The 27201-nt window shown below is 35.2% G+C and overlaps 2 protein-coding genes across 2 annotated transcripts in view; both read left to right on the top strand.

Moving 5' to 3' along the window:
• The window catches only part of LOC128247384 (uncharacterized), a 34773-nt gene extending 15289 nt beyond the window's left edge, over positions 1 to 19484 (top strand). Inside the window, exons 3-6 of the mRNA XM_089348332.1 lie at positions 3385 to 3452; positions 9761 to 9963; positions 14144 to 15693; positions 19236 to 19484. Coding sequence (XP_089204458.1) covers positions 3385 to 3452; positions 9761 to 9963; positions 14144 to 15693; positions 19236 to 19484 — 2070 coding nt within the window. The remainder of the gene's footprint in view (positions 1 to 3384; positions 3453 to 9760; positions 9964 to 14143; positions 15694 to 19235) is intronic.
• Positions 19485 to 19794: 310 nt separating this feature from the next.
• Positions 19795 to 27201, top strand: part of LOC106876666 (polycystin-1) — a 115438-nt gene continuing 108031 nt past the window's right edge. The window contains exons 1-4 of the mRNA XM_089348331.1: positions 19795 to 19889; positions 21865 to 22010; positions 23384 to 23956; positions 25240 to 25421. Of these exons, the coding sequence (XP_089204457.1) occupies positions 19795 to 19889; positions 21865 to 22010; positions 23384 to 23956; positions 25240 to 25421 (996 nt within the window). The remainder of the gene's footprint in view (positions 19890 to 21864; positions 22011 to 23383; positions 23957 to 25239; positions 25422 to 27201) is intronic.

The following is a 27201-nucleotide window of genomic DNA, read 5'->3' as shown; positions in this document are numbered from 1 at the left end:
AAAACTCGAGAACTACGCAACCAATTTCATTCAAATTTTACACATGCCTTACTTAGGGTTCCAGTTGTGTTTTAGTCAAAATTTTTTTTTAACTTCTTGCAGAGTTCGAGCACACGGCAACATAATATCTCCTCCACTATTTAAGTATTACGTGTCAAAAGTGAAACAAAAACACTCATGTCAAATACTTTCACTTTAAAAATGAAACTATTCCACTAACTGAAACAATCACATTTCGATACTGTAATGACATACTTTCACAGAGAGAGAAAGAGAGAAAGAGAGAGACAGAAAGAGAGAGACAGAAAGAGAGAGAGAGAGAGAGAGAGAGAGAGAGAGAGAGAGAGAGAGAGAGAGAGAGAGAGAGAGAGATGTATATGTATACATATACATGTATATGTACACCATTTCGATTTCGATACTGTAATGACAGATACTTTCAGAGAGAGAGAAAGAGAGAGAGAGAGATGTATATGTATACATATAGATGTATATGTACACGTATATGTATATATATATATATATATATATATATATATATATAGATCTATATGCATACATGTATATGTATACATATGTGTAGATGTATATATATATATATATAGATGTACATGTAATATGTACACATATATACATATATACATGCATACAGATATCTATACATATATACACCCATCACACACACATACACATGCACACAAACACACACATTAGTCATTTGTTTTCTTATCCAAAACTACGTCAAAAGTACTGAATGGATCTTTATGAAATTTGGAAATTATATTCTTTGCATAACGGCCATAACTCCCATGAAAATTCATATATTTTTGATGTTGATGAAGTTTTAACCCGAACATAACAGATGAGCATTATTTAGAAAATGATGTCACACGTTATCGAGGCTACCATTCTTTCTGGATGTGCAAAAGGGGATGACGTCTTTATTCCAAGAATTCCTCTTACTCCATCAGGAGCAGACATTCCTTTTACATTCAGAAGACTACAATTCCCCCTTCGTGTGATTTTTGCCATGTCCATAAACAAATCTCAGGGTCAAACACTGTCTGTAGCTGGTCTTCTCTTGGAAGAGCCCTGCTTCTCACATGGACAACTGTATGTTGGCTGCTCAAGAGTGGGCAGCAAAAAAAAACCTATTTGTACATGCTCCACAAGGGAAAACAAGGAACATTGTTTACAACGAGGTGTTATAATCACAACAGCAAGAAAGTATGTACATGATCACCTTCTTTTACGAAACTTCATTGACTTTCATATATTTATATTGATATACATATATATACGTGTGTTTGGGTGCGTGTGTGTATATACATCTCTATATATAAAGATGATGCGTAGTCTAGACGGCGTTTTTAGATTTCATTATTCTCTTTAACCCGGGCAACGCCGGGTATTTCTGCTAGTTATATATATTTTTTATAAACATAAATCTTTCCTCAAATATCTTATGCATCCTGTATATGTATATATATATATATGTACACACACACACACACACACACACACACACACACACACACACACACACACACACACACACACAAACACACACACATATGCAATGTTGATTAAGGGGCAGAATCACTAGGATGCCAAAGTAAATGCTTTGCCTTTTACCTATTTCAGAAGTACAGAGGAGTCAATTCAGTTTTACAGTTAATCATGATTGTACCTAATCATAAAAAATCAAATATATCAACTAAATACTTTATCTAAATATTGGGTTGTCCGGAAAGTTCGTGCCGATTTATAGTAGCTTACCTTTCGACTTATTTTAGAACATGGTTGAGTCCATAAAATAGGATTTGACTACACTTCCATTTAGAGCACAGTTTAAGCTATCTTTTCGTGGAAGATTTATGTTCCTATAACTTCTGTTAATTTTGTAACCCTTTAAAATGGAAGATAAGAAAGTTAATTTTTGGCACTTGATGCTTTTCTTTTTCCGTAAAGAGAAAAATGCCTCACAAGCGATCAAAGAAACATGCGCAGTTTACGGTGATGTTTCTTTATTCGAAAGAACTGTATGGAAGTGGTTCGCAAGGTTCCGAGCTGGAGATTGTAGCCTTATTGATAAAGAGCAATCAGATAGACCATCCACTATAGATGATGACCAAATCAAGTCATTAATTGAGAATAACCCACATTGCACAACCCGAGAATTGGCAGAAAGCCTCAACCTATAAAATCCGTCGTTCATGAAGCTTGGGTACACAAATCGCTACGATGTTTGGGTACCCCATGAGTTGAGTGAGAAGAACCTTTTGGATCGCATTTCCATCTGTGATTCGCTTTACAAACGGAATGAAGCAAATTGTGACAGGTGATGAGAAATGGATTATCTACCGAAATGTTCAGAGAAAGCGATCCTGGATTAAGCGACATGACTCACTCTTAGCTACCCCAAAAGCGGGTCTTCATTCTAAAAGAGTCTTGCTTTGTGTCTGGTGGGATTGGAAAAGAATTCTGTACTATGAGCTTCTCCCAAGTAACCAGACAATTAATTCTGAGAAATACTGCACACAATTCAAGAGAAACGTCCAGAATTGGCCAATAGGAAGGGTGTTGTTTTCCAACATGATAATGCAAGACCGCACGTTTCTTTGGGAACCAGACAAAAATTGCTGCAGCTCGGCTGGGATGTGTTACCCCATCCTCCATATTCACCAGATATTACTCCTTCGGATTTCCACTTATTCAGGTCTCTGCAGAATAGTCTTAATGGTAAGAATTTCAATTCCTTGGATGACGTAAAAAGATACCTTGATGAATTCTTTGCCATGAAACCACCTCAATTCTGGGAAGAGGTTATTTTCAAGTTAAAAAAAAGATGGAGACGCATTGTGCAACAAAATGGTTCATATTTGGTTGATAAAAAATGTATTTATTGACCTTTTTCTTTCCTTTAAAAATCGGCACGATCTTTCGGGCAACCAAATACATTATAGTGATAAACAACACTTCAGCATAACACCGACTGATAACATCATCAAAAACTTAGTGTGGAGTCTATCTGGGACACAGCACAACGTTGAAGTTAAAATTCGAAATGCCAAACGTTCAACAGTCCTAGGACTCGAAAAGCTACGGATCAAATATTTAAATATTCCCTTGAATGAATATAAATCTCTTCTTATATAATTCATACTATGTGCTCGGCATCATTATTTTACTTACTGCTCATCTATGCCTTTGTGAACTTCAGTGTTATTTTTTATAACCGGAGCAAAAGGATCATAAGAATGTTCATATGGAAAAATTCAGGAAAATATAGATTATAATTGGATAAAAGCTTGGTTGTTGTCTGGGATCCGTCATATGTTGATGAAATAAAAATATTTTATGCTATGTGTTTTCTCCTTTCAGTTAACGACGGCCATCAAAAATAGTAAACTGCGGGACGATTTCGTTAGTGTTCGTATCAACGGATTCAGGTTGGTACTCGTAATACGTAAATATATTTATCTATTTTTTAAAGGAAAGATTCAAAGAAATTACAAAAACAAAAAAAAAGGTGTAAACATACATGCAGAAATACATACCTACTTAAACGCATACATTCATACTTGCATGCACACACATACATGCATACATGCATACATACATACATACATACATACATACATACATACATACATACATACCAGACACGTAGTATGAATAAATACTGAGTATAGGCAGTGAATAAATTGACAGCAAAAGTTATTATCAAGTTTTGCACAATCACATTTTTACTTGTTCCACAGAGGAGTCAATTCAGTTTTACAGTTAATCATGATTGTACCTAATCATAAAAAATTGTTTCGGCTTCTGGACTGTGGTCATGGTGGGGTCTGGTCAGTCTCTATCACCGAATCATTAAGAGGATGTAAACAACCCCACACCAGCTGTTAAGCGGTGGAGTACAAACGCAAGCACAGAAAGCTACATACCTACATTTGTGTGTGTGTGAAAAAGCAACGGAAATATCTGTGATATTTCAACATCTTCATTCTTACATCTGTTTCAATAACTCTTATATAACATTTCAGTAACGGCCATAATTATATATTTATATAATTGTAATTATGCAGGACGTAAGAGTCCTGTTATTAAGGATCTTTTTGCAAATGATCTATAAATTGATTGCTGCCGTCTCGACAACCTTTTAGTCTATTATTCAGTTTACATGCATAATCTCCCAGCAACAAGTTTCAGGACCTATTTTCTTACTCTTTATATTATTATTATTATTATTATTATTATTATTATTATTATTATTATTATTATTATTATTATTATTATTATTATTTTCTCTTTACCACAGGCTTTGTTGAAGCTCCTGAAGTTTTGTATGCGTAGCGGGCTTACTACCTGCATCCTACGGTACCATGCTATTCGTTCTTTTCAGCTATCTAAAACTCCCCTGATTATTCTGGCTGTGCTAAGGAGGAAAACCTTTTGTAACAGTTCTACTGGGCACTCAATTCCAATTTCCTTTATATTCTTCTTGATGCCTTCTGATACTGTTCCCAAGGACCCAACAATAATTGACACTATCTTCACCTTCTTCATTTTCTAAATCCGGGTTATTTCGAACTTAAGAGGGTTGTATATATCTATCTTTTCACCTTTCTTCTTGACTATTCGTGGCTCAAAGAGGCATGCAATGTCAAGTATATAGCATATGTGGTGCACCTTGTCCACCACAACTCGGTCCGGACTGTTATGCGTTGGCACCTGATCTGTTTGGATTGGGAAATTCCAGAGGATTTTGCTAATCTTATTATTATTATTATTATTATTATTATTATTATTATTGAGTGAGAGAGCAGTGCATGCCATCAAAGTGATACCGGTAAAATATACGAAGCCCAGTATACCCATCATGACTCCCCTTCTGAGAAGGGTACACCAGGCACATGCATCACAACCATATGTGCGCGACATGGTGATCTCACAGCAAGATAAACAGCGCATGACCTTGCAGGTGGGGTCTAGTTAGAATTTTCTTCAGGTCGAGTAGCCCATCCCGCTCAAAAGGTCCCGAATAAGGTTGTTTAAGGATGTTGAACGAAACACCCATGTTCCCAGAGGTGATTTATTGAAATCCCAAAGAATTCCTCTCAGCACATGGCTATGATGCTCCCCAACTACTTCTGCTCGTGCTCAGAGATGCACATATCGTCAACCATCAAGGGGCATGCTCAACTGGTTATGGTCAAACAACTGACAAGCAAATCTGTGGTATTGAGCAAAATATTTGCTACAGCCTGTCATTTATACCAAGACAAAACATGTACATGATAACGCATTCTTCTTCTTCTTCTTCTTCTTCTTCTTCTTCTTCTTCTTCTTCTTCTTATTATTATTATTATTATTATTATTATTATTATTATTATTATTATTATTATTATTATTATTATTATTATTATTATTATTTAACGAAAACTCTCAGCTTATTTTGCTGAGTATGATGGAAAGTGTCAGTTGTCCACAGCCAGCAGACTAAAGTGACATTTGCTTACTGGTTATGCTTCAAAAACCCTGCGAAGATTTCTTGCAGTTCCAAACAATGCTGAATTTTGTTGGTGTTCTATTTTTACATTTGTACCAAATTATTATTATTATTATTATTATTATTATTATTATTATTATTATTATTATTATTATTATTATTATTATTATTATTTTATGTTTGACTTTTGTTTTGCATTTGTACAAGTTGGATCCAAGTCTCACCCAGAGACCTCAAGAGACAACAAGTTAGAAGTTCATGTAGGTGTTATGCCTAGGGTACCATATATTTGGATTTGTACAGTTTTGTTCAAGTGAATGTTTAAGAAACCATAAGAAAATTATGTGTTTGCTTTAAAATTTGAGATCACATAGACAGTATTTTACGTAGGATATGGGCAGTTCCCATGAGCACTATCTTTTGAACTTCAGCCATTTTGGGGTTTCCTGGAATCTGATCTAGGTAGTAATCAGCCCGTTTCACTGTCATTCCCAGGGCACCTATGACAATAGGTATTGTTTTCGTCTTCAGATTCCACATTTTGCTAATTTCTATTTCAAGATCTTTATATTTGCTCAGTTTTTGGTAGGTCTTGACAGATACGTTTATATCGATTGGGACAGTCATATCAATGAGGAGGCATGATTTTTGTCTGAAGTCTTTCAGTATGATGTCTGGCCTATTTGCGTCTATCTTTCTGTCAGTTTGAATGGTGAAGTTCCAGAGGAGTGCAATGTGATCATTTTCAAGTACTGGGGGTGGTTTGTGTTCCCACCAGTTTTTATCATGGGGCAAGTCCAGGTTTTTGCATATTACCCAGTGAATATATTGTGCAGCTCTATCATGCCTGTTGAGATACTCTGTAGGCGCAAGCAGACTGCACATGGAGACAACATGATCGATGGTCTCATTTTGTTGTTGGCATATACGACATAATGGGGAGCTGCCTTTCTTTAATATGTTGGCCTGGTAGTTCTTTGTAGGTAGGCATTGATCTTGGGCTGCTATGATAAACCCCTCTGTTTCTGATTTCAAGCCAGAGGCCATTAACCATTGGTGGGTAAGGGCTTTGTCAATATCTGCATTATTCGCTCTCTTTGGGTATTTGCCATTGAGAGGTTTTCCATGCCATTTTTCAGTCATAATAGCTAAGGCAGCAATTTTAGCACGGGTTTTCAAGCGCTTAGCCACCTCCTCTTCATTTCAACTGACATGGTTCATGTTAAAAAAAAATCGAATCTGTTCAGTTCGGTGCACAGATTTTTTTATTAATTTTTTTTAACTAAACAGATTGAAACTTCGTATACTGGTGGAATTTCCCACCCAGAACACGGGTTACTTTGAACATTTTTGACAAAATTTCGTATTTTTGAAGTTATTTCGTGTTAAAGTTGCCGTATTTGGGTAATTTTAGCCAATCAACGACGTGTATTCAGTTGAAGAAAGTTACTGCTGTTTGGAAGAAAACAAAGTATGTTTGTTTTGTTTTACCTTCATGTTTTGATAATGTTATTTTCAATCTAATAAAGACTTTTATATTGACGAAATGTGTTTGTTGTTGATTATAGTAAGATAAAATCAATAACAATACATCTCATAGTTGTAAAATAAGGCTTTTTGAGACTACATACACGTCAACCGCAAAAAAGCTAGCTGTGGACCCGTTGCTTTATATGTTTACTGGTTACTCCGACGCGAGAACCAAAAAAAAAAAAAAGATCGTGTAATATGCAACACAAGCAGTAAACAAAAAATAAAATAGAGCAGAATGGCGAAAATTACCCAAATATGACAACTTTAACACGAAATAACTTCTAAAATACGAAATTTTATCGAAAAATGTTCATAGTAAAGCGTGTTCTGGGTGAGAAATTCCACTAGTATACGAAGATTCAAACTGTTTGGTTAAAAAAAAATTAATTAAAAAATCTGTGAGCCAAATTGAACGGATCCAAAAATTCTACGTCTTCTCTCTCACACTTTCTTCCTTCCCTCGTATAGTTCACAAACTACTCACACCGCCTTTCACTTTCCCCACATCATCTACTCTACGTTACTCCTCTACTTTACTCATATCCTTAGCAATTTTGAGCATAAAAGGTAGCAGTTCTATTCATTCTCTTTGTCCCTTTACATGTTTCTCTCTATCTCCCTCGCGGTCTGTCTGTTTGTCTATCTAATCGAAACATAAGAATTCTCTCTCAGAAAATGTATTATACAGTTTTATCAACAGTGAATTACTGGTTGTTTGTTTGATCGACCACCTCCAAATTATGAAAAGCAATATGCTACGAGATCTTAATTAGGAACTGAATTGATCGAAAGAAATCAAAGCTCAAAGCTTAATTGATGCTTAACCCCATGTCAGCTTTGAGCAGATCTTTGATGAAAAAGTGTTCCATCCATAACCGATCTCATCTAATTTCAGACATGGCACTCAGACTACATGATTCAATGTGTCCTTCCCTTTTTTTAAATGAATTGATTATGATTTGAAGATTTTGTGGCTATTTATGGCAGGTCGAACAATTACATAGAGCTATCTCGTTCGTTAAAATGTTTATAGTTGAAAGGTATGCCAGTATTTCATAGCCACTTAGTCCAACACAACACGTAATTAATATACAAGATACAATTTAACTGAAAATAGATGTTAACGTTGCATTATCTTGAGCATGTGACTGCTTGTTTCCTTTTTTTCTTTTGCGTGTGCGTGCATGCATAATGAAAACCAATGAGGCTTTATGAAAGTTTTGTTTGAAGCTGCATTAATTTGTCTTTTACCTAGCAAGTAATCTTATTGTTTTTTTTTTATAATTTCTCTTTATTAAATAGTGAAATGAAAATACGTCACGTAGCTCAGCCACAAAAAAATACTACGCAATGGGAACTTATAATATGGATTTTTACGACATACTTTTTAATTATCAATACTATACTTATTCAGTTCTGTTATCTAATTTGAGATGATCCTCATGGAACAAAATGTTTCCTACATGTTAAGTCCGAGACACGATTTCGGTTGACAGTTGCAGCTATTTTATTTCACCTAAGTAATTTTCTTGAGAAAAAGATGTCCGTATCTCGTAGAATTCTTAAAAATATGCAAAGCTGTTTTTGTTAATCAAAACTAACGTTTACAACCACCATATTGTTATTTTTCATTTGTTAGCCAATGGATCAGGTGTAGTGCCCATCTGTTTTAAACGCTATCACAGCCTAATGAGATCGACGCAATTCATGTTCAGTTTGAACATCTGTAGTTTAAAACAAACACGTGGAATAGGGAGTGATAAATTCTTGTCGATAATGTTCCTATGGGGGGAATGAAAATGATAAGTATTTTGGGAAAGATTTGGGAGGTGAAACATAGTACTAGAGAAAATGAGAAATATGTATTGCTTAGGAGAGGCTAGTTCAAAAGTACAAAGGCGTTGTGAAACCAAAAATTAGATACTAGTTAGGAAGAGACTGTAATCCAGTTTCATTTCCTAATAAAACCATCTTATTTTCTTTATATTGCTAACTACCCTCGTGAAAGCATGAATGTTATGACGTGCTCTCTCAATTCCTGAAAAGCCAAGGCTTTGTATCTAAATATAAACAATCAGTATTATCGTAACTTTAACATGTTTCTATTAGTACATGCATTTAGCAAGTTACTTTCATGTAATCATATCATATTTTAATTTCACCTTGCTTTTTTTGTTCAGTTGATATTATTCGACTTCCTCCTGTCATTACTTGCTGATAATGATCAGCTTTGGCTAAAAATAAAAATCCATATAAGAAAATTTTAAAGCTTTTACGTATCTAAGTATAATCGTGACTTGTTAACGACACCTTCACCGTTTTACTCTACGTTTCAGTTTTTCAATTTCCTTTAAGCCCTTTCATTTTCCCTACTACTACACACACACACGCACATGAAAACACACACACGCACATGCAAACACACACACACACACACACACACACACACACACACACACACACACACACACACACACACACACACACACACACACACACACACACACACACACACGCACACACACACAAAGTTCTAAGAATGGATTCTGAAAATGGACTATTCGAACCCGAAAATGAAAACACGAAATATAGGATTACAAGTTTAGAAAATAAAGAATTTTAAAACCTTGTTATTGAGGGTTTTGTACAGAAATAGTGATGCAAGGCTTCTCTTGTTATATATTTTTTATATATTGCAACACTCTCTTTCAGTCAAGGCAGTGTTAATGTGAACTTTACAGTTATCTTAGAAGAAAATACCGCAGAGACAGACAACACCAACGATCCTCAGAGTAATGTGCAAATAAATACGAGTCTGTCTTCTGAGCAAATTGGAGAAATTCTCATTCAAGCTCTGCATAATGCATCAAACACAGGAAATCTCACTATTGATGTCAACCAGACAAGTTTCATCGGTAGGATTATTATTATTATTATTATTATTATTATTATTATTATTATTATTATTATTATTATTATTATTATTATTATTATTATTATTATTATTATTATTATTATTATTTTATGTTTGACTTTTGTTTTGCATTTGTACAAGTTGGATCCAAGTCTCACCCAGAGACCTCAAGAGACAACCAGTTAGAAGTTCATGTAGGTGTTATGCCTAGGGTACCATATATTTGGATTTGTACAGTTTTGTTCAAGTGAATGTTTAAGAAACCATAAGAAAATTATGTGTTTGCTTTAAAATTTGAGATCACATAGACAGTATTTTACGTTTATTATTATTATTATTATTATTATTATTATTATTATTATTTTCATATACACACAACATATTGGACTGTTGAGAAAAAAAACCTTACATCGGGCTGCAACAAGTAACCTTAGATGTCAAGAACCCTCCTAAGTATCCTAACTGTTCCTAATAACACTGTTTTCTGGAGGTGTACTAAACTGGGGTTTATGCCTATTTCCTCTATCCATCTGTTCTGATCTTTAGGGATAGCTCCCAATGCACCTATAACTACTGGGATAATTTTATCCGCACTTTCCATAGTCTATGTAATTCAATGGTTAGGCCCTGATACTTTGCTATTTTTCTATACCTCTCATTTTGATTGTTTCATCATTTGTGACTGTATCCGGCACTTTCTATTCTCTTTATCTACTACTACTAAACCAGGCCTTCTAGCTTCTATTGCTCTGTCAGTTTGAATGTTAAAGTCCCACAACATTTTGTTTTTCTTACTTTCTAGTACTTTACTAGGTTCATGTTCATACCATTTATTAGAATGTTCAAATCCTAACTTTCTACATAACTCCCAGTGGATTACTCTCCCCTAGATTGTCGTGTCTTTTCTTGTATTCTTTCTGTGCCAGCATGCTACATTCACTTACAATGTGAGTAACGCTTTCCTCTTTTGATTTGCATAACCTACATTGGGAATATACTTGGTTTTTGTCTATCTTGATTTTTATTCAATTAGTCCTTAATGCTTGATCTTGTGCAGCTGCTAACAAACTTTCTGTCTCCTTTTTCAGCCTTCCTTTCTGCAACCATAGTCATGTCTCACTGCTACTATTTGATGAAACTATCTTTGGGAATCTACCACGCAATACCTTCTGCCAGTCAAATAATTTCTGTTCCTTTTTCTGGTTTTTAACTTCGTTTGGGTTTTTGTTTTCTCTATGTCTTTGTGGAAACTCTAGCAGCTTTTAATAAACTTTCTTCATTATATAAGTCTATATTTACTCTAGCTAACTCCACACAATCTACTACTGATATTGACCCACTTTTGCCTTCCTTTCTAGGTAAGTATAATCTTGCTACCCCTGCCCTTGGGTGGAGTCCTCCATTCATATTGAATTCCTTCCTAGTTCTGTCTAGCTTTGCTAGTTCAGTTTTTGTCCAATCTACAAAGGCTGCTGAGTAACTAAGTAATGATGCTTCCCAAGTATTTACAACCTTCACTAGATTATTATTATTATTATTATTATTATTATTATTATTATTATTATTATTATTATTATTATTATTATTATTATTATTATTATTATTATTGTTCAGTAGTTTTATTTTTATAACGTGCTTTCACTTCACTACCGAGCGCAGCTCTGTGCGCCTTGGGTATGTGCTGTGGTGCTCTCATGTTTACTGTATTGAAAGTGTTTTGCGTAGAATGTGTGCAGTACCCAGTAGTGCAATTTTCTGTATGTTATATATATTTGTAAGTCCTGGTGTTTTTGTTATGTATTTGTCTGAATATTTTTTTATTATACCTAAGGCACCTACTATGATAGGAATTGTTTCTGTTATTTATTATTATTATTATTATCATTATTATTTAAGATGTCACACAGTATTCAATACTGTGATCTTGTAGGTCGAAGATATTGTGTGTACCGGGGGTTTGTACTGTCTGTCAAGTCACAACAAGGACTTCAGACAGACAGTACTTTACGCAGTATGCGTGCAGTTCCAATACACCAAGATTGTAGGGTATCTCTAAGGGTTTTCAGATGTTTTTTTCGGATTGGGTGGTATTGAACCCAATGCTCCGATGAAAACAGGAACAACCTTTATGTTTGACTCTCGTGGCTTCCACATCTTGGTGATCTCATTTCTCAAGTCTCCATATTTATCAGTCTTTTCTCTTTCTTTCATGATAATATGTTGGTCTCCAAGCACTGCCACGACGATTATTAGGCAGTCTTGTTTGACTTTCCTAAAGTCTACTATATCCAGCTTTTGGTGCTTTAACACCTTGTCTGTCTGAAAGTCAAAGTTCCAGAGGATCTTTGCCTGGGGCGGCGAGCTGGCAGAATCGTTAGCACGCCGGGCGAAATGCTTAGCGGTATTTCGTCTGCCGTTACGTTCTGAGTTCAAATTCCGCCGAGGTCGACTTTGCCTTTCATCCTTTCGGGGTCGATAAATTAAGTACCAGTTACGCACTGGGGTCGATGTAATCGACTTAATCCGTTCGTCTGTTCTTGTTTGTTCCCTCTATGTTTAGCCCCTTGTGGGCAATAACGAAATAGGTATTTCGTCTGCCGTTACGTTCTGAGTTCAAATTCCGCCGAGGTCGACTTTGCCTTTCATCCTTTCGGAGTCGATAAATTAAGTACCAGTTACGCAGTGGGGTCGATGTAATCGACTTAATCCGTTCGTCTGTTCTTGTTTGTTCCCTCTATGTTTAGCCCCTTGTGGGCAATAACGAAATAGGTATTTCGTCTGCCGTTACGTTCTGAGTTCAAATTCCGCCGAGGTCGACTTTGCCTTTCATCCTTTCGGGGTCGATAAATTAAGTACCACTTACGCAGTGGGGTCGATGTAATCTACTTAATACCTTTGTCTGTCCTTGTTTGTCCCCTTGTGGGCAATAAAGAAATAAGAATCGTTAGCACGCCGGGTAAAGTGCTTGGCGGTATTTCGTCCGCCTTTACGTTATGGGTTCAAATTCCGACGCCGTCGACTTTGCCCTACATTCTTTCGGGGTTAAAAAAATAAGTACTAGTTGAGCACTGGAGTTGATGCAATCGACTTAGCCCCTACCCGAAATTGCTGGCATTGTGCTAAAAGTTTTATCATCATCATCATCATCATCATTATTATTATTATTATTATTATTATTATTATCATTAGTAGTAGTAATAGTAGTAATAGTTGTAGTAGTAGTAGCAGTAGCAACAGCAGCAGCAGCAGCAACAGCAGCAAGGTGGTGAGGTGGCAGAATCGTTAGCTTGCCGGGCAAAGTGCATAGCGGCATTTCGTCCATCTATACGTTCTGAGTTCAAAAGCTACCGAGGTTGACTTTACTTTTTATCCTTTCGGGGGTCGATAAATTAAGTACCAGTGAAACACTGGAATCGATGTAAGTGACTAGTCCTCTCCCCACAAAACTTCAGGCTTTGTACCTTTAGTAGAAAGGATTATTATTATTTCAATATTCTTATTTTTATTACCTGTTTTCTCTGTACTACCAAACGGTGTGATTTTTTATTATCTATTTCATTGGCAATACTTTACGTAATATGTGTGTGATACTCCACAATCTAGTTATCTCTATTTCCAGGTTTTCCGTTATAACGTTCGGAGAAATACCTTACTTTATAAAATAACCCATTTGTTAATTAAAGAAAAGCTTGATTTTTCTGATTATAATTATTAAGATTTATTGCCGTATTCATGACAATAAATGGTTTATCGGAGAATAACAATCGTTTCTTAGCACAATGCTACACGTATAATGATGACTACTGTCTCAGTTATGATATTTTAAAACAATTCCCTGGATAACAAGCTAACTTCAATTCCTCTTATAATTGTTCGTTTTTCACTTCATTGATGTTTTGTCTCATGCTGATCCCAAAGGATTAGATCTATGATTAAAGACAATCAAGCCGATGACTATCCTATTTTATCCCTTTTTTTTTTCTGAAATAGTGTTCTCCGAACTACATTATTCAATGCATACTTCTTTTTTTTTTAAAACGAAACGTTACGATTTGAGGGAGATTTTGCTACTATTTTTAAACATCTTGAAAAATTATATAAAGGCTCTCACTAATGTTGTTGGTACTGCAGCTGTTGTTGTTATTGTTAATGTTTAAACAATCTCTTTATCTTCGTTTTAGAATATCACCTGGTCACGTGGTTACCGACGGAGATTTCAACAAAACAAAATCATGTAACTGAAACTTTATTCCCAACTACTTTTGAAGGAAATATAACTTCTTCAGGAAGTGCAACTCCGTCAACTGATGGTCTTTCTGCAAGCAGTCTCAGCGATGAAGAAGTATTCAATGCAAGCACTCCGAGAATAGAACTCAGTTCTGCACAGACTGTAGCATTAAACAGCAGTGATGTAGCAACGCTGCCAGTGCAAATTAATGAGTCACTTTCCGGCAGTATATTACTGCAATATAAAACGACTATCACCGAATCTTCATTACATGCAGACACAACCATTCAAAGTCATTTGACGACTACACTTGAACCGACCTATTACACTTCTATTCTCACTCCTTTTTCTTCTTTATTTCTTTCACAAACGACTTCTTCCTTCTCTCTCTCCCCACCCTCTTCTTTGTCTTTATCCTTCGCCTCCTCCGTCTTATCTTTAGCATTACTATCATCCCCATCATTATCATTATCATCATCACCATCATCATCATCATTGGTTTTAACTCCTCAATCAACATTACTATTTTCGGAGGACCAAAAGCAAACGTTGGACGTTTCTTTAGAATCCAGTTTATACCGTGATACAGGGACAAATGTTTCTAATCAGGTGGATTTACCATCGGTATCCGCCATTAGTCGTTCCTCGCTGTTTTCTACTGTCCATTCGGTTTCCTTAACTAACATGCTAACTACTCAGCCTACCAGTGTTTATTTCAATAGTTCTAAAGTAGATCAAGACATATCAACATCACAAACAGCCCATCAGATAACTTACACTACAGAAAATTATTCTGATACGAAAACAGCTTTTTCGTATCTCGAAACGTTAGTAACAGAATTCATGAAATCATCAGAAATTACGTCTAGCACAGCTTCTTTAAATAATAATTTTAGTGAATCTTCTTTCCAGCCAGCACTTGAATCGTCATATTTTATACAAGAATGGAGCTCTGGCAATCTAAATCCTTCTTTAAACCAGTTATCCGTGACAACCATCTCCACAAGTAATAGCTTTACAACGTTACCTACAAATCAAATGAGTGAATCTTTATCCATAAATTCAGCAGAGATTGGTCTTTCCACATCAGATGATTACACAGTAAGTTCAAGCCAATTAATCGCGGATTCCAGCGAAAGTTTTACTGATTCTGGAAGTATCTTGATGTCGTATTTTGAAAATGAAATTGCAACCAGCCAGCTTACAATTATCCCCAGTATCACCAGTTCTAAATCGGGCCAGCTATTGACGCAGTTTACATCTGAAGACCAAATAATACTTACTCTCAGTAACACAATTGATTGGACTTCATACACATCTGGGATATTGATTTCAAGTAATCCAAGCAGTCAGTATATTAGTAGCTTGTCCAGTCATATAATAAACTTCTCTCAAGAATTTAATGCATCCGTGAAACTGACATCCGGAATTGTCTGGCAACCGGAATTGCTCGATAAGACAACATCCCAGTATAAAGATGCTGAGTTACGAGTATGGGAATTTGTAAGTATACAATATTTTGTTTTAAATATTTTTATAAAGATTTTGGGTCAATAAAATAATCCCTAATAACAATGAATTTGCTCAATCAACTATACCTCATTACTTACAAAACTTTGCTCTGGAGTAATTCGAAAAATGTCAATATATAGTTCATTAGTAGAGAAAAGAGTCATTTGGGGGTTGGTTCATCAAGTTCCATAATTACTATAGAATATCCCATATATATCAATGAGAATGTTCCATCAGAGCTGAATCATAAACTTCGATTGTTCTGAAATATCGGTATATTTGCCAACGTGTTAGTGGTTGGATCAAATCCTCTTTAAAATGGCAGTTCATTAGATAATCTTTTCACAGAGCACAAGAAATCAAAGAACACGTACTTCTATCAATTTAAAAGAAAAAGGCATTAAGCAAACCAGGGACAAACGCTTCCTTTAATTATGGCATTAGTTTATAGACGGTTATTTTTCAAAGCTTTGTACCTAATTTAAAGTCAAATAAGCCGAGTTGATATATAATTAAATATGCTGTCCACACGCAAATAGAAATGCTTGTCCAAGGAACTTGACAAAAGAACTGGAAACCGTATATCGACCTGACTAATTTTGTTAAGTGATAGAGATAATAAACATTAAAGTAAAATCATTGCAGTAGTTGGTCTTGACTTAACACTTTGAGTTCATATCATTCGAGGTCAAGTTTCAGTAACTCCTCAGTGGTCAATAAAATAAAAATTAGACACAATTGGGATCAATTCCATAACTGTTCGCTTATGCAAATTGGGTTTGTGTATGGTCAAAGGAAATATTATGATTAACATTTTTGAAGAATTGAAGACGGGTTTGATTCACATATAATTCAAGTGAGTCACATATAGCTCACTGACTCAGGCAATAACGTTTATTCATCTTAGTGAAGCCTGTCTTTTGAGCCTCCTTTTTCACGAAAGGATAGGTTCTTTCACTTTTATTTTTCGATAAACCTGGCAATGAATCTGTTAATTCCTATCTCTCGTTATTTTAAGTTCAGACACAGCACTTTTAGAACGAAAAGAAATTGTTTTTCCACTGAAATATAAAGGAAACACAGTTACACATAAATATCAATCATTTTCAACAAAACAACGATTAATCTATTTGGAGGTTATTTATTAGATTAACTGTTGGATCACCTGTGGCGATAAACTGTTATTTATAAACGTGGACATAATTTACTCACCAGTTGTTAATTATTGTTTATGCAATGCATACCAATCCAGCTTGGTGCATGACCGACTTAATTGAAGGTATAACTTAATAAAGAAATTACCTTCTTGACAGGATCATTTGATATAACTCTCTATAATTTAGCAGCCAGTTCCACTTGGCGGTTATATTAGCGACATTATTCTACTCACGAATCTATATAATTAAAGGAAATGAAGATGTGTTTGTGTGGGTGTGTCTTTGTGTGCATGTACAAACGAAGAAGAAGAGAGAAAGAGTGAGATAATCCTTTGTTTCCTTCAATTATGTGTGTGTGCGTGTGTGGTGTATTATATATATATATATATATATATATATATATATATATATATCCTATATTTAGCAAATATGGATTTCGTCAAGTTACAGTTTACTGATCAGTCGAGTGTTTTATAAGTAAGCTAACTAGTTTACTCGCTGTCATGAATGTCAGTTGTCTCAACAGGAATAAGAATTATATTATACTAATTATCGATTAATCGACTATCCAGACAACCGTAAAGTCGCAGCTAAGCTGGTCATTCAAGTGTTAACTGACTGGCTGTATTCTGTTACACACTTGACTCGGCGTTTATGCTCAATGCACAACAATTTTTAACGATGTTTGCAAGCCTCTCGTCTGGGGAAACTGAAGCAGTTGATACCAAGCACGAGCATCAGTAAATAAATAAATAAATAAATAAATAAATAAATAAGTAAATAAATAGATAAATAAATAAAAGCGGATCGAAAGGTAATCGGAACTGTGATCTGGAATCATGCAACAGAGTGAACTCTGCTAAAATCACCCAAGAACTATCATTTTACATCATCGATCTCAGTACTCAAGTGGTATTTATTCTATCGATCCCAAGAGCATGAAAGGCAAAGTCGACCTCGGCGGAATTTGAACTCAGAACAAAGACGGACGAAATGTTGCTAAGCATTTACCCGGCATGCTAACGATTTTGCAAGCTCGCCGCCTTAAGGAAGTCTAATATTATCGAGACATGTCCGAAGTTGTCCCTGGTGCTCACCAAGGCATTATTAATTAACTATATATATATTTTTTATTCTCATTACATTAAACATAATGGCAGTAACATGAATGTGGTATAAGGCCTTATTCCAGAACTGGTATGCTGATGGTAAGACAGACGGTCATTAACAACATTCCTTCACCTTTTACTTTTCTTTCTTAAATTCTATTTCTGATTTGTTGCTTGTTTTCTCCTCCTTGAGAAAATTTTGTTCTTAGCTCATTTAATTCTTTTTTTTAATATTGTTATTGTTTATAGTTTCTTGAAAGCCGCAAAAATTGTTTTCCATTTTTTTTTTACTTTCGTACTATAAGAACCATATTTTGATCTGCTTGTACATACGTGTCTGCGTGTGTGCATGAAATATATGTGTGTGTGTGTGTGTGTGTGTGGGACGACCAGCAACTTGAGATGTGATCATGTTCTTTCTGCTCCAAGCGCCAAATATTTTAGGAGTGATGTAAAACTTCATTTGTTTGAACGAATTAGTATGTGGTATGCACTTGGTTTATCTTCAGTGGACTTTATATAAAATATATGCACAGACATATATATATATATATACATATATTTTTTTTTTTTGTAGATAAATGCTGTTTTTGATGTGAGCAAATTGGCAGGCTCCATAAAACGAATACGAATACATGGCTTCCGGTAGTTTATACATTATTTCTATATCTAAAATAACCAAAGTTGTTATGGTCAAACACTATTCACATTTTCACCCAATGTCTTAATTGTTTATGTGTATGAATAAAATCAAAATGTAATGACAGCTTCGACTTTGCAAAACAAATAAATGAATAAACAACAACAATATTAACTTGAAACTCATTTCAAGGGTGTCAGCATCATCTCTATTTTACTGGAATGCTTATAACTAGATTTAATTTTCGACTACCGCAGTCTGCTGTCAGCTTGTGTCCCTTTATTTTCTATCTTCGTACCTGTCTTCTTACAACTATTTTTATAATGTCGAATTCTAAATAACCTGGCCACAGCTCCTCTTTCGACAATGTGAGTTATTTACTATAACAACGATGAAAAGCCATAACAAACCATCAACCTGCTGATTAATTTCCTGAGTCAACGAAGAGTTTTTCTCTTCCTCTCCTTATATTGGGTTGTCAGATAAACTCGTTTTATTATTTTTTTTTCCATTTACTTTATTAACATAGTTTGTCAATGTCTTGACGGTAGAAATCACCGAGTCTTGACTCGAAGTAATTGAGCACGTTTTCAGCTCCTTATCGTTGGTGTACGAAACTATTCGTAGATTATGGGAGAGCGACAGAAAAAGTTGATATCCAGAAGGTGCTATATCACTATGAAATGCTTGAAAACAAATACACGGTCAATGCAGAGTTTACGTTCTGTAAATGCACAGCTCAAAAAAGCAATCCAGCTAAAACGACCGGATCGGGAACACGGCGTGTTTCTTCAACACGACAACGCTCGCACCTATGTGGTTAATTTGTCCAAAAATACTATTCAAGAGCTCAGTTGCACCAACCGTATCCCCTGATATAGCACCTTCTGGATATCAACTTTTTCTGTCGCGAAGAGCAATCCGACCAAACACATCATTGTTTTGCATGAATGCAGCTTTGGTTTGGCTCGAGATATTGCTGGCTTGTTGGGACTCAGCCATTCTTTCCTCTACTTCATATTGACGTAAAGTCACTATTTTTCATCGTCTGTGATGATGTGGTAAAGAAATCTCTGTGTTCATGATTATCTTGGCATTGGGCGAGTAAACGGTTCAGAGCGTTTAGCAACAATGCACCGAGCATTTGGATTTTACCTAACGAAGAAAGTTAACGGGTGACGGTATCATGAGAGCATCCCATCTTCTGGGCCAATTCCTAAGTGGACTGGCGTGGACCCTTGTTAATGAGCTGGTTCAATCTATCCTGATTAAACTGAACAGGTCAGACGGAACGCGGTTAGTCTGTAAGATCAAATTTCCCCTCTTTGAAAAGTGAAAACTATTTCTGTACAGTTCTTTCAGTAATAGTACCTTCTCCATAAACAGCACAAATGTCTAGAGCAGCTGTGGTAGCACTGGAACCTTGAGTGAAAGCGAAGAGAAGCAAGCGTCGAAAATGCTCATTTTTTCTACTTGGTGCTCCGTCGTCATATATCTGAAAAGAGGTAGAACTTATTCAAATTTCAAAAATGATAAACTAAAGGTGTAGGGAAGAATAATGTTAAAACCATGAAACACAGCAATAAAAATATTTTCTGTGTTTATTCAAATAACATTGGAGAAAAAAAAAACGAATGAATTCATTCGACAACTCAATATGTTAAGCTAACTGTTTGTTTGTGCAGGAGGGATTTAGTTTTTCCTCAAGACCATAACATAGCACCAGTACCTAGACATGACATTATACCTATTTTTTCAGAGTGGCGATTTTGACTTATATTTTGGTGCTTAACAAAATGATTACCCTCCCGAGGTAGACTAAAAAAACAAAAACATAGATATCATCCTGCTTCTCCATCTTCCCTTTCTCTTTTTTATCTCTTTATCCTCCCTTTCTCCTTCTCCTCTTCATGGCCCAAAACTGAATCACTTCTGTATGTTATGGCGAACACAATGCATAAAATGTAAGGTACAGTTGATCCCGGCCTATAGCAATAAGTTGCTCGATTATTTATCGCCAATAGCAAAAGGTCACCGTGCATGCATCACTTATTTCAGAATTACAAATTGCGTTAGTAGATTCTGAATAAACGCCATTGTTTTATCCCCCCGTATTCCCTTTCTAAATGTACGGACTCATCCCTAGTCATAAAAATCCTATCAAGACGGCTCTGCTATTTCTTGCTAAACAACTTGCACAGATGATTTATTTATAGCAATAGAATGTTTGTGCTGCACATAAGCAAACTCCTTGAATCAAATTGACATTGTTTTTACAGGCACACGGTGTGCCATGCGTGAGATGTCGCACCACCCGGTGTAGGAATCGAAGCCACGATCTCACGATCGGAAGTGCAATACTAGGCCACCCACGCATGAATATAAGTACATGCATACATACATACATACATACAACCACACACACACACACACACACACACACACACACACACACACACACACACACACACACACACACACATAAAATGCACAGTTTGTCTTACATATTTCGATGTTCTTTACTCATTGTTCATGAGTACATTTTCTTCCTGAAAAATGTTCAGTCTCACGGTTAGTGTTTGATAAGCGATATAACTGCAGTAAAACATTCATATTAAATGAATATAAGCTAAATAACATAAAAAAGAAAATAAATAAACAAAACAGAAAAATATAAGTGAAATATATCGTGTACCAACCTATCTCCATAACTTGAATACCCCCCCCGCCACGCGGATGAAATAGCTGATTATTCATTAGCAGAAGAAATCAGGGATAAGACTAAATTGCTGCAAAACCGTAATGAAACTTCGTCTATGTTCACTTGTCATAAACCTATTTTGTAATTTGTTATGCGTACTATATAAGAGAGTGGTCCTACCTTAGAGCTGAGTCCTCGGAACAATTTCGATTCACGCTTGAAGTAAGCTCTCTTCATCCGCCTACTTTACTCTCCTTCTGCTCTTTTTTTAAACGCATTGCCTTATACCTAAGAAAGCTAATAATTATTATAATTGTTAACCCTAAAAACAAGAATTTGTAGAGGAAAATAAACATTTCAGTAAGCCGAATCTGAAACAATGTTTTGAATTCCTATTAAAATATTTATCATTTCATTTACTTTGCTAATATTTTCTTGATAAAAATAAAATATAAACATCACAAATCCTATTCTTCTCCCCCACCTCTCTCTTTCTCCTCCCCTTCTCTCTAATAATATAATTCATTAATCATGGATTATTTTTGCGGGTTGCAGTGAAGGAAGTGTTGTTGTTGACTTCGAAGTTTCGGTCAATGGAAGCAGTACTAATGAGCAATCTATTAAAGACGAGTTCGTAACATCTTATAACAATTTGAATAACCCAGAGTTTGGTATCGATAGCCAACAAATTAATTTTACAGGTGAGTTTTCCGTCGTTTTATTTATTCGGAATCTTCCTTGGTAAAAACATGGAGTGACTTATCACCGAGAAAAAATATCCTAAGTGACACTTGTTGGTTGCAAAATTCTCGATGCTTGATCTATATCGCCTAAAATCATTTCCATCTTGTGTTTGTGATTCAGTATAGGATTATCGGGTGGGTTATGATGGATCCTCCGTCGTTTTCGACGATGAGCATCCTGCTTGCATTCCGCAGATACTAGTATCCTTTAATGCAATTCTTAGGCTGAATCAATGAGGAAATGTGCGACAAGGCTAAACTATTAAATTACAGATACAGTCCATCCGAAGTAACTTCACGCAGCTTCCATCTACCCAATTTCATGCAGATGACTTGGGTTGACTCGACGATATGGTAAGGACATTTACACAAGATGCTGCGAAGTGAATTCGAACTATGACTCTTATTGCGAAATGAACTTCTTATCCACTCAGCCATGCAAGCTTCCAGGTGAGATATGATAAGTAAAAGAATGACATGGAGCACCTTATTACTCTAACGTACGACACAACACGATTTAGGTACGAAAAATCTTGGAAAACTTCGGTGGAGTACTTTACAATCAGTTAGGGTCACAATATGTTTCACCATATTTCAGAAATTAAAGAGATTTCAAAGCCTTTGCACAATTTCACAAATGGAAACTGAAATAAAGTAGCTAGTCTGTTTCTTTTGTAATGAATATTTCTTTAAATTAGATTTCAAACTAAATTGGGAAAGGAATTACTATTGTTAATATTACTATTCATTGCATTGTTACATTTTATGATGTCACGCATTCATTTAATCCAAACAGAATTATAATTTCCTCTACCCGATGAGGAGTCATTGACTGTTTGGCCAATAGACTGTTATTCAATTCCCTATATTAATATATATATATATATAATTGATTGATCTGTTTCGCATTTTTCTTAATGAAAAATAATATGATTCATTACAATATTAAATGTTAAACATTTTCTCAGGTCCAAAAACTTCCTTGGACTTTTGTTTATTTCCCTTCTTGAAGCATTAAATAGATGAAAATCTGATTTCCTACTGTATAGGTCTGTCGCAAGTAACTTATCCAAACAATTTACTCATTGATTTTACATCGCAGCTACTAATTACAGCGTTGAAAAATAGCATTTTGTAGTACCTATATATTGCCATACTGGTCGTGTATAGACCGAGCCAAGGAGATTTAGATATTTGAGAATAGAACATGAAATAGCACCAGTAACAAAATACGAAGCGTTAAACCACTTGCTGGTTGTTCTGACGCTTACCGACTCGGCCACCTGCAGCTATCACTATTTCTTATTTTAATCTTTATTTATACTTTTCAGATTCAATGTCATTGCTTGCTACACACTTGACTTCAAACTTTTATGATTCGTCGGACATTTCTACATCTAATTCATTGCAACAGCAAACTACAGTTGCGCAGGAAATCGAAACTTCTACATTTTCTCCTCAAGTGAGTTTCACAGAAGATAAAACTTCATCGTTTATCAGTGAAACGTTAATGCTTACAACAGAGCAACTGAGTGTTACATCGCCTCCTTTGTCTGTCAATCCTCCTCAAGACACGCCATCTTTCTTTATCAGTCCATCTCAAGTTACACCACCTTTATCTCTTACTCTCTCTCAAGCTATTTCTAATACAATTAATTCACAATATACGACTCCAGATGATACTAGTTTTTGGCCTGAAACTACTAATGAACCAATGACTTCAGTCATAAAAGCGAGCAGTTTATCTGAAGTTTTCCAGTCAAGTACAAGATCCCATTATCAGTCACTGAGCATTGCAAGCAGTTTCGAAGGCATAACTTCAAGTGTTATCGAATCCCAAGAGAGCTCTATTGGTTACAAAAGTAACTCGAACATTAGTCCAGCTTCTCAAGAGACGACAGCAGGTAATAAACTGTTTATAACTACTAGAACGCTAATTTAGTAAGTTGTTACATGTCTGTATTCTTGTTCAATCAAAATGAAATATAAAATTAAATGACTAAATCCATATCCATGACGTTTTTGTTTAGAGTTAGACCAGTCCCCGTTCAGCAGATTTATGATAAAAGATACTCCAGTTACACCATTACATCTTATTAAGGCTATATAGCAGGTGGTGCAGTCATGTAGTAGTGATGAAGTGTAAATAATATACTTAAATATCTATCTCTCGATAGTCAGCTATAAATACTTACACACGCATACATATATGCATGAATACATGCATACATATATACATACATGCATACACAAACATACATATATATATATACATACATACATACATACATACATACATACATACATGTATGCATGCACGCGCGCACACACACATACATATGAATAGAAAAGGGAGATATATATAACAATTGCCAATTCAAAAATTAAAATTAAAAATTTATTAGCATAATACTATATTATATTATATTCTTATAATAATATAAGATAATATAATAAATACTAAATATTAAATATAAATTACATACAGTTGTTTCGCATCTTACCCATAATATAATTATAAAAATCCATTGTTTGTGGGCAAGTATCTCCTCAGTGTAATTTTCTATATATGAGGATTCACAGATATATTTAAGGCCCCAGCGGTGAAAGAAAATTATAAGAATGTAAACACATTCCTTCTATGCTTTTAAGATACAGAAAAAAAAAAAAGAAGGGAGAAACCTCGATGGGCCATTTCGCAGCTTGTTGACAAACAATCACGTTTCCTCAGTCTTTTACCTGTACCTCGAGAGCAGAGACAAAACGTGTTTGTATTTTTATAATTTCCTACTACACCAACTTTTTCTGATATTTAGTTTTAGTTCGATTCTTTCTGACTCACACTCTGCCCATACATAAAATACTATATATTTTTCACCAATTGACGAGCCATCTAAAGCACAAATAGGCAAATTAAGCCATTCACTTTGAAATAACTTAATTCGTGACTGCTTTATATCAACTGAATATTCAATGTAATTGATTCGGTTAGAAAATCGGGCATATTTCCTCTGAGGAACGATCACCAAACTGCGAAACGGTCCATATTTAATTAATTTGAATCAATAAAATTTTACTAGAATTGTTCGTTTAAATAGTGGATGTTGACGTTATTATCATGTAATTTTCATTAATTAAAATGTCTTACATCAAGTATGCCAGTATCCACTCTAGTATTTCCTGATAGATATAGTGGAGAAGGAAAACTTTGACTTAAAATCAGTTGCCTTGCAACCATACTCAGCTATGAGAAAAGCTATGGGAGTTAACCCACAGAAGAAATCCGAATCCGTAGTCCCTAAGACGGCCATTGAAGAGGACTTTGTCAATCCTGCGGCCGGAGAAGCCACCGTTCGCAGCGATTTTCATGTCAGTGGACCCTAACCCCTGAGGTCGCGAGAGTGGGACTGTCTCTTTGTCAAATCTTTCTCCGCTATAATATTTTCATAAAACAGGTAATCGTCTTCCACGGACTAAAGAGACTACCAAGAAGATAGATATAGCGTCCGTATGAGTTAGTGTTAAATAAACGAATTGCCGGATGTATTTTGATATCTCATTTCATAGGGGTTACACCTATATGCCTTTGAATAACACTGTTTGCAAAAAATCATAAAGGGAGAGTAAGTGTGTTACTGTTTGCATTGGTACTGGTGGACAAAGGTAACGAGAAGGATGTTTATATACAGAAGGAAGTGAAATACATTCGCAAACAATGGGGTACATTATATATAAACTAGTATAATCGTGTCGTTAAAATTACCGATAGTTTTATTAATGATAGAAAATGACACATCAAAACAGTGGGTGAAACCATTGATAAATGTTAGTAAACTAGTAAATATATGTAAATATACAGAATTTAGGCAGTTGAAGAATCAGATACGATTGTAACGTCTTGCTTGAAAATATCACCTACATAATGTATGTGTACACACACGCACGCGCACGCGCACACACACACGCATACACACGCGCACACACATTTGGACACAAGCACATATGTGTACATATACACATATATGTACATATAAATACACACACACACATATATATATATATATATATATATATATATATATATATATAAGCATGCATATATACATACACATATATATACAAACGTACATACATATCTACATACAAACATATATGTATATATATATACATACATATATGGATATATATATATATATATATATATATATATATATATATATATATATATATATATACATGTGTGTTTGTGTGTGTGTGTTAAATAAAATGAGACAGCAAACCCAAGGCTGTGTAGAATTTTCAGGACATTTATGAAGAGAGTCTTACAGCTGTTTCTAGGATATTAGGGATACCCCTTCATCACAGACGATGTGAGAGAGTTAAATAGAGGGAAATAGTAGAGTTCAATATAAGGAGTTATTTTGGAAAAGGATGGAAATAAGAAGTATAAAGGGAAATAACAGAATAAAAGTAAAAATAAAAATATATGTAGGATGTTATAGTTGCAGTTCCCTTATTCAAGGAAAGTAGTGTGTAGAAATGGTAGAAATGCATCTTGTCCGTGGTATGTAAATTCCGATAGGAGTTCATATTTTGTCATTACAAATGGAAAGTGTGGAGAAGTAGATGCTATGTACTGTTCATTCAAAGGGGTCTTGTGGTGTGAATGAAACTATGAGAATGTAGTGGTGTTATAAGTAGATAGAAAGGAGAGAAAAGTTGTGCATGTTAAAATGAGGAGGATAGGTGAGGAAAGAAGAAAGAAAAAAGAAAGAGGAAGAGAAAATGAAAAAAGGAAAAGAGAGTGTTAGTTGGTGGTCAAGATATTATGAGGGGCTGGGAGAGGAGTAGGGGAGGGATAGGAAAAGATAAGAATGTAAGGAATGAATATGAGTGAGGAGTGGGAGGTGGGGTTATGTTTGAAAGGCACAAAGATGGAGTGATAGGTACATAAAATGGTACAGTGGGGGTTATTAAAGTGAGTAGTAAACCTTAAAAAGGAAGGGAAGAATAATAAAATATAATGGTCAAGCTTCTAAAAATAGACGGAGGTTTTATTGTAGTGGTTAATGTGATAGTGGGGGCTGAGGAATCAGAGAGAGAAAGAAAGAAGTGTATATTGATATACGTATGCGCGCACACACACACA

This window comes from Octopus bimaculoides, chromosome 3, assembly GCF_046866305.1.
Source record: "Octopus bimaculoides isolate indiv1 chromosome 3, ASM4686630v1, whole genome shotgun sequence".
Lineage (NCBI taxonomy): Eukaryota > Metazoa > Mollusca > Cephalopoda > Octopoda > Octopodidae > Octopus > Octopus bimaculoides.
The sequence above is the reverse complement of the archived record's forward strand: the minus strand, read 5'-3'. Positions and strand labels throughout refer to the sequence as shown.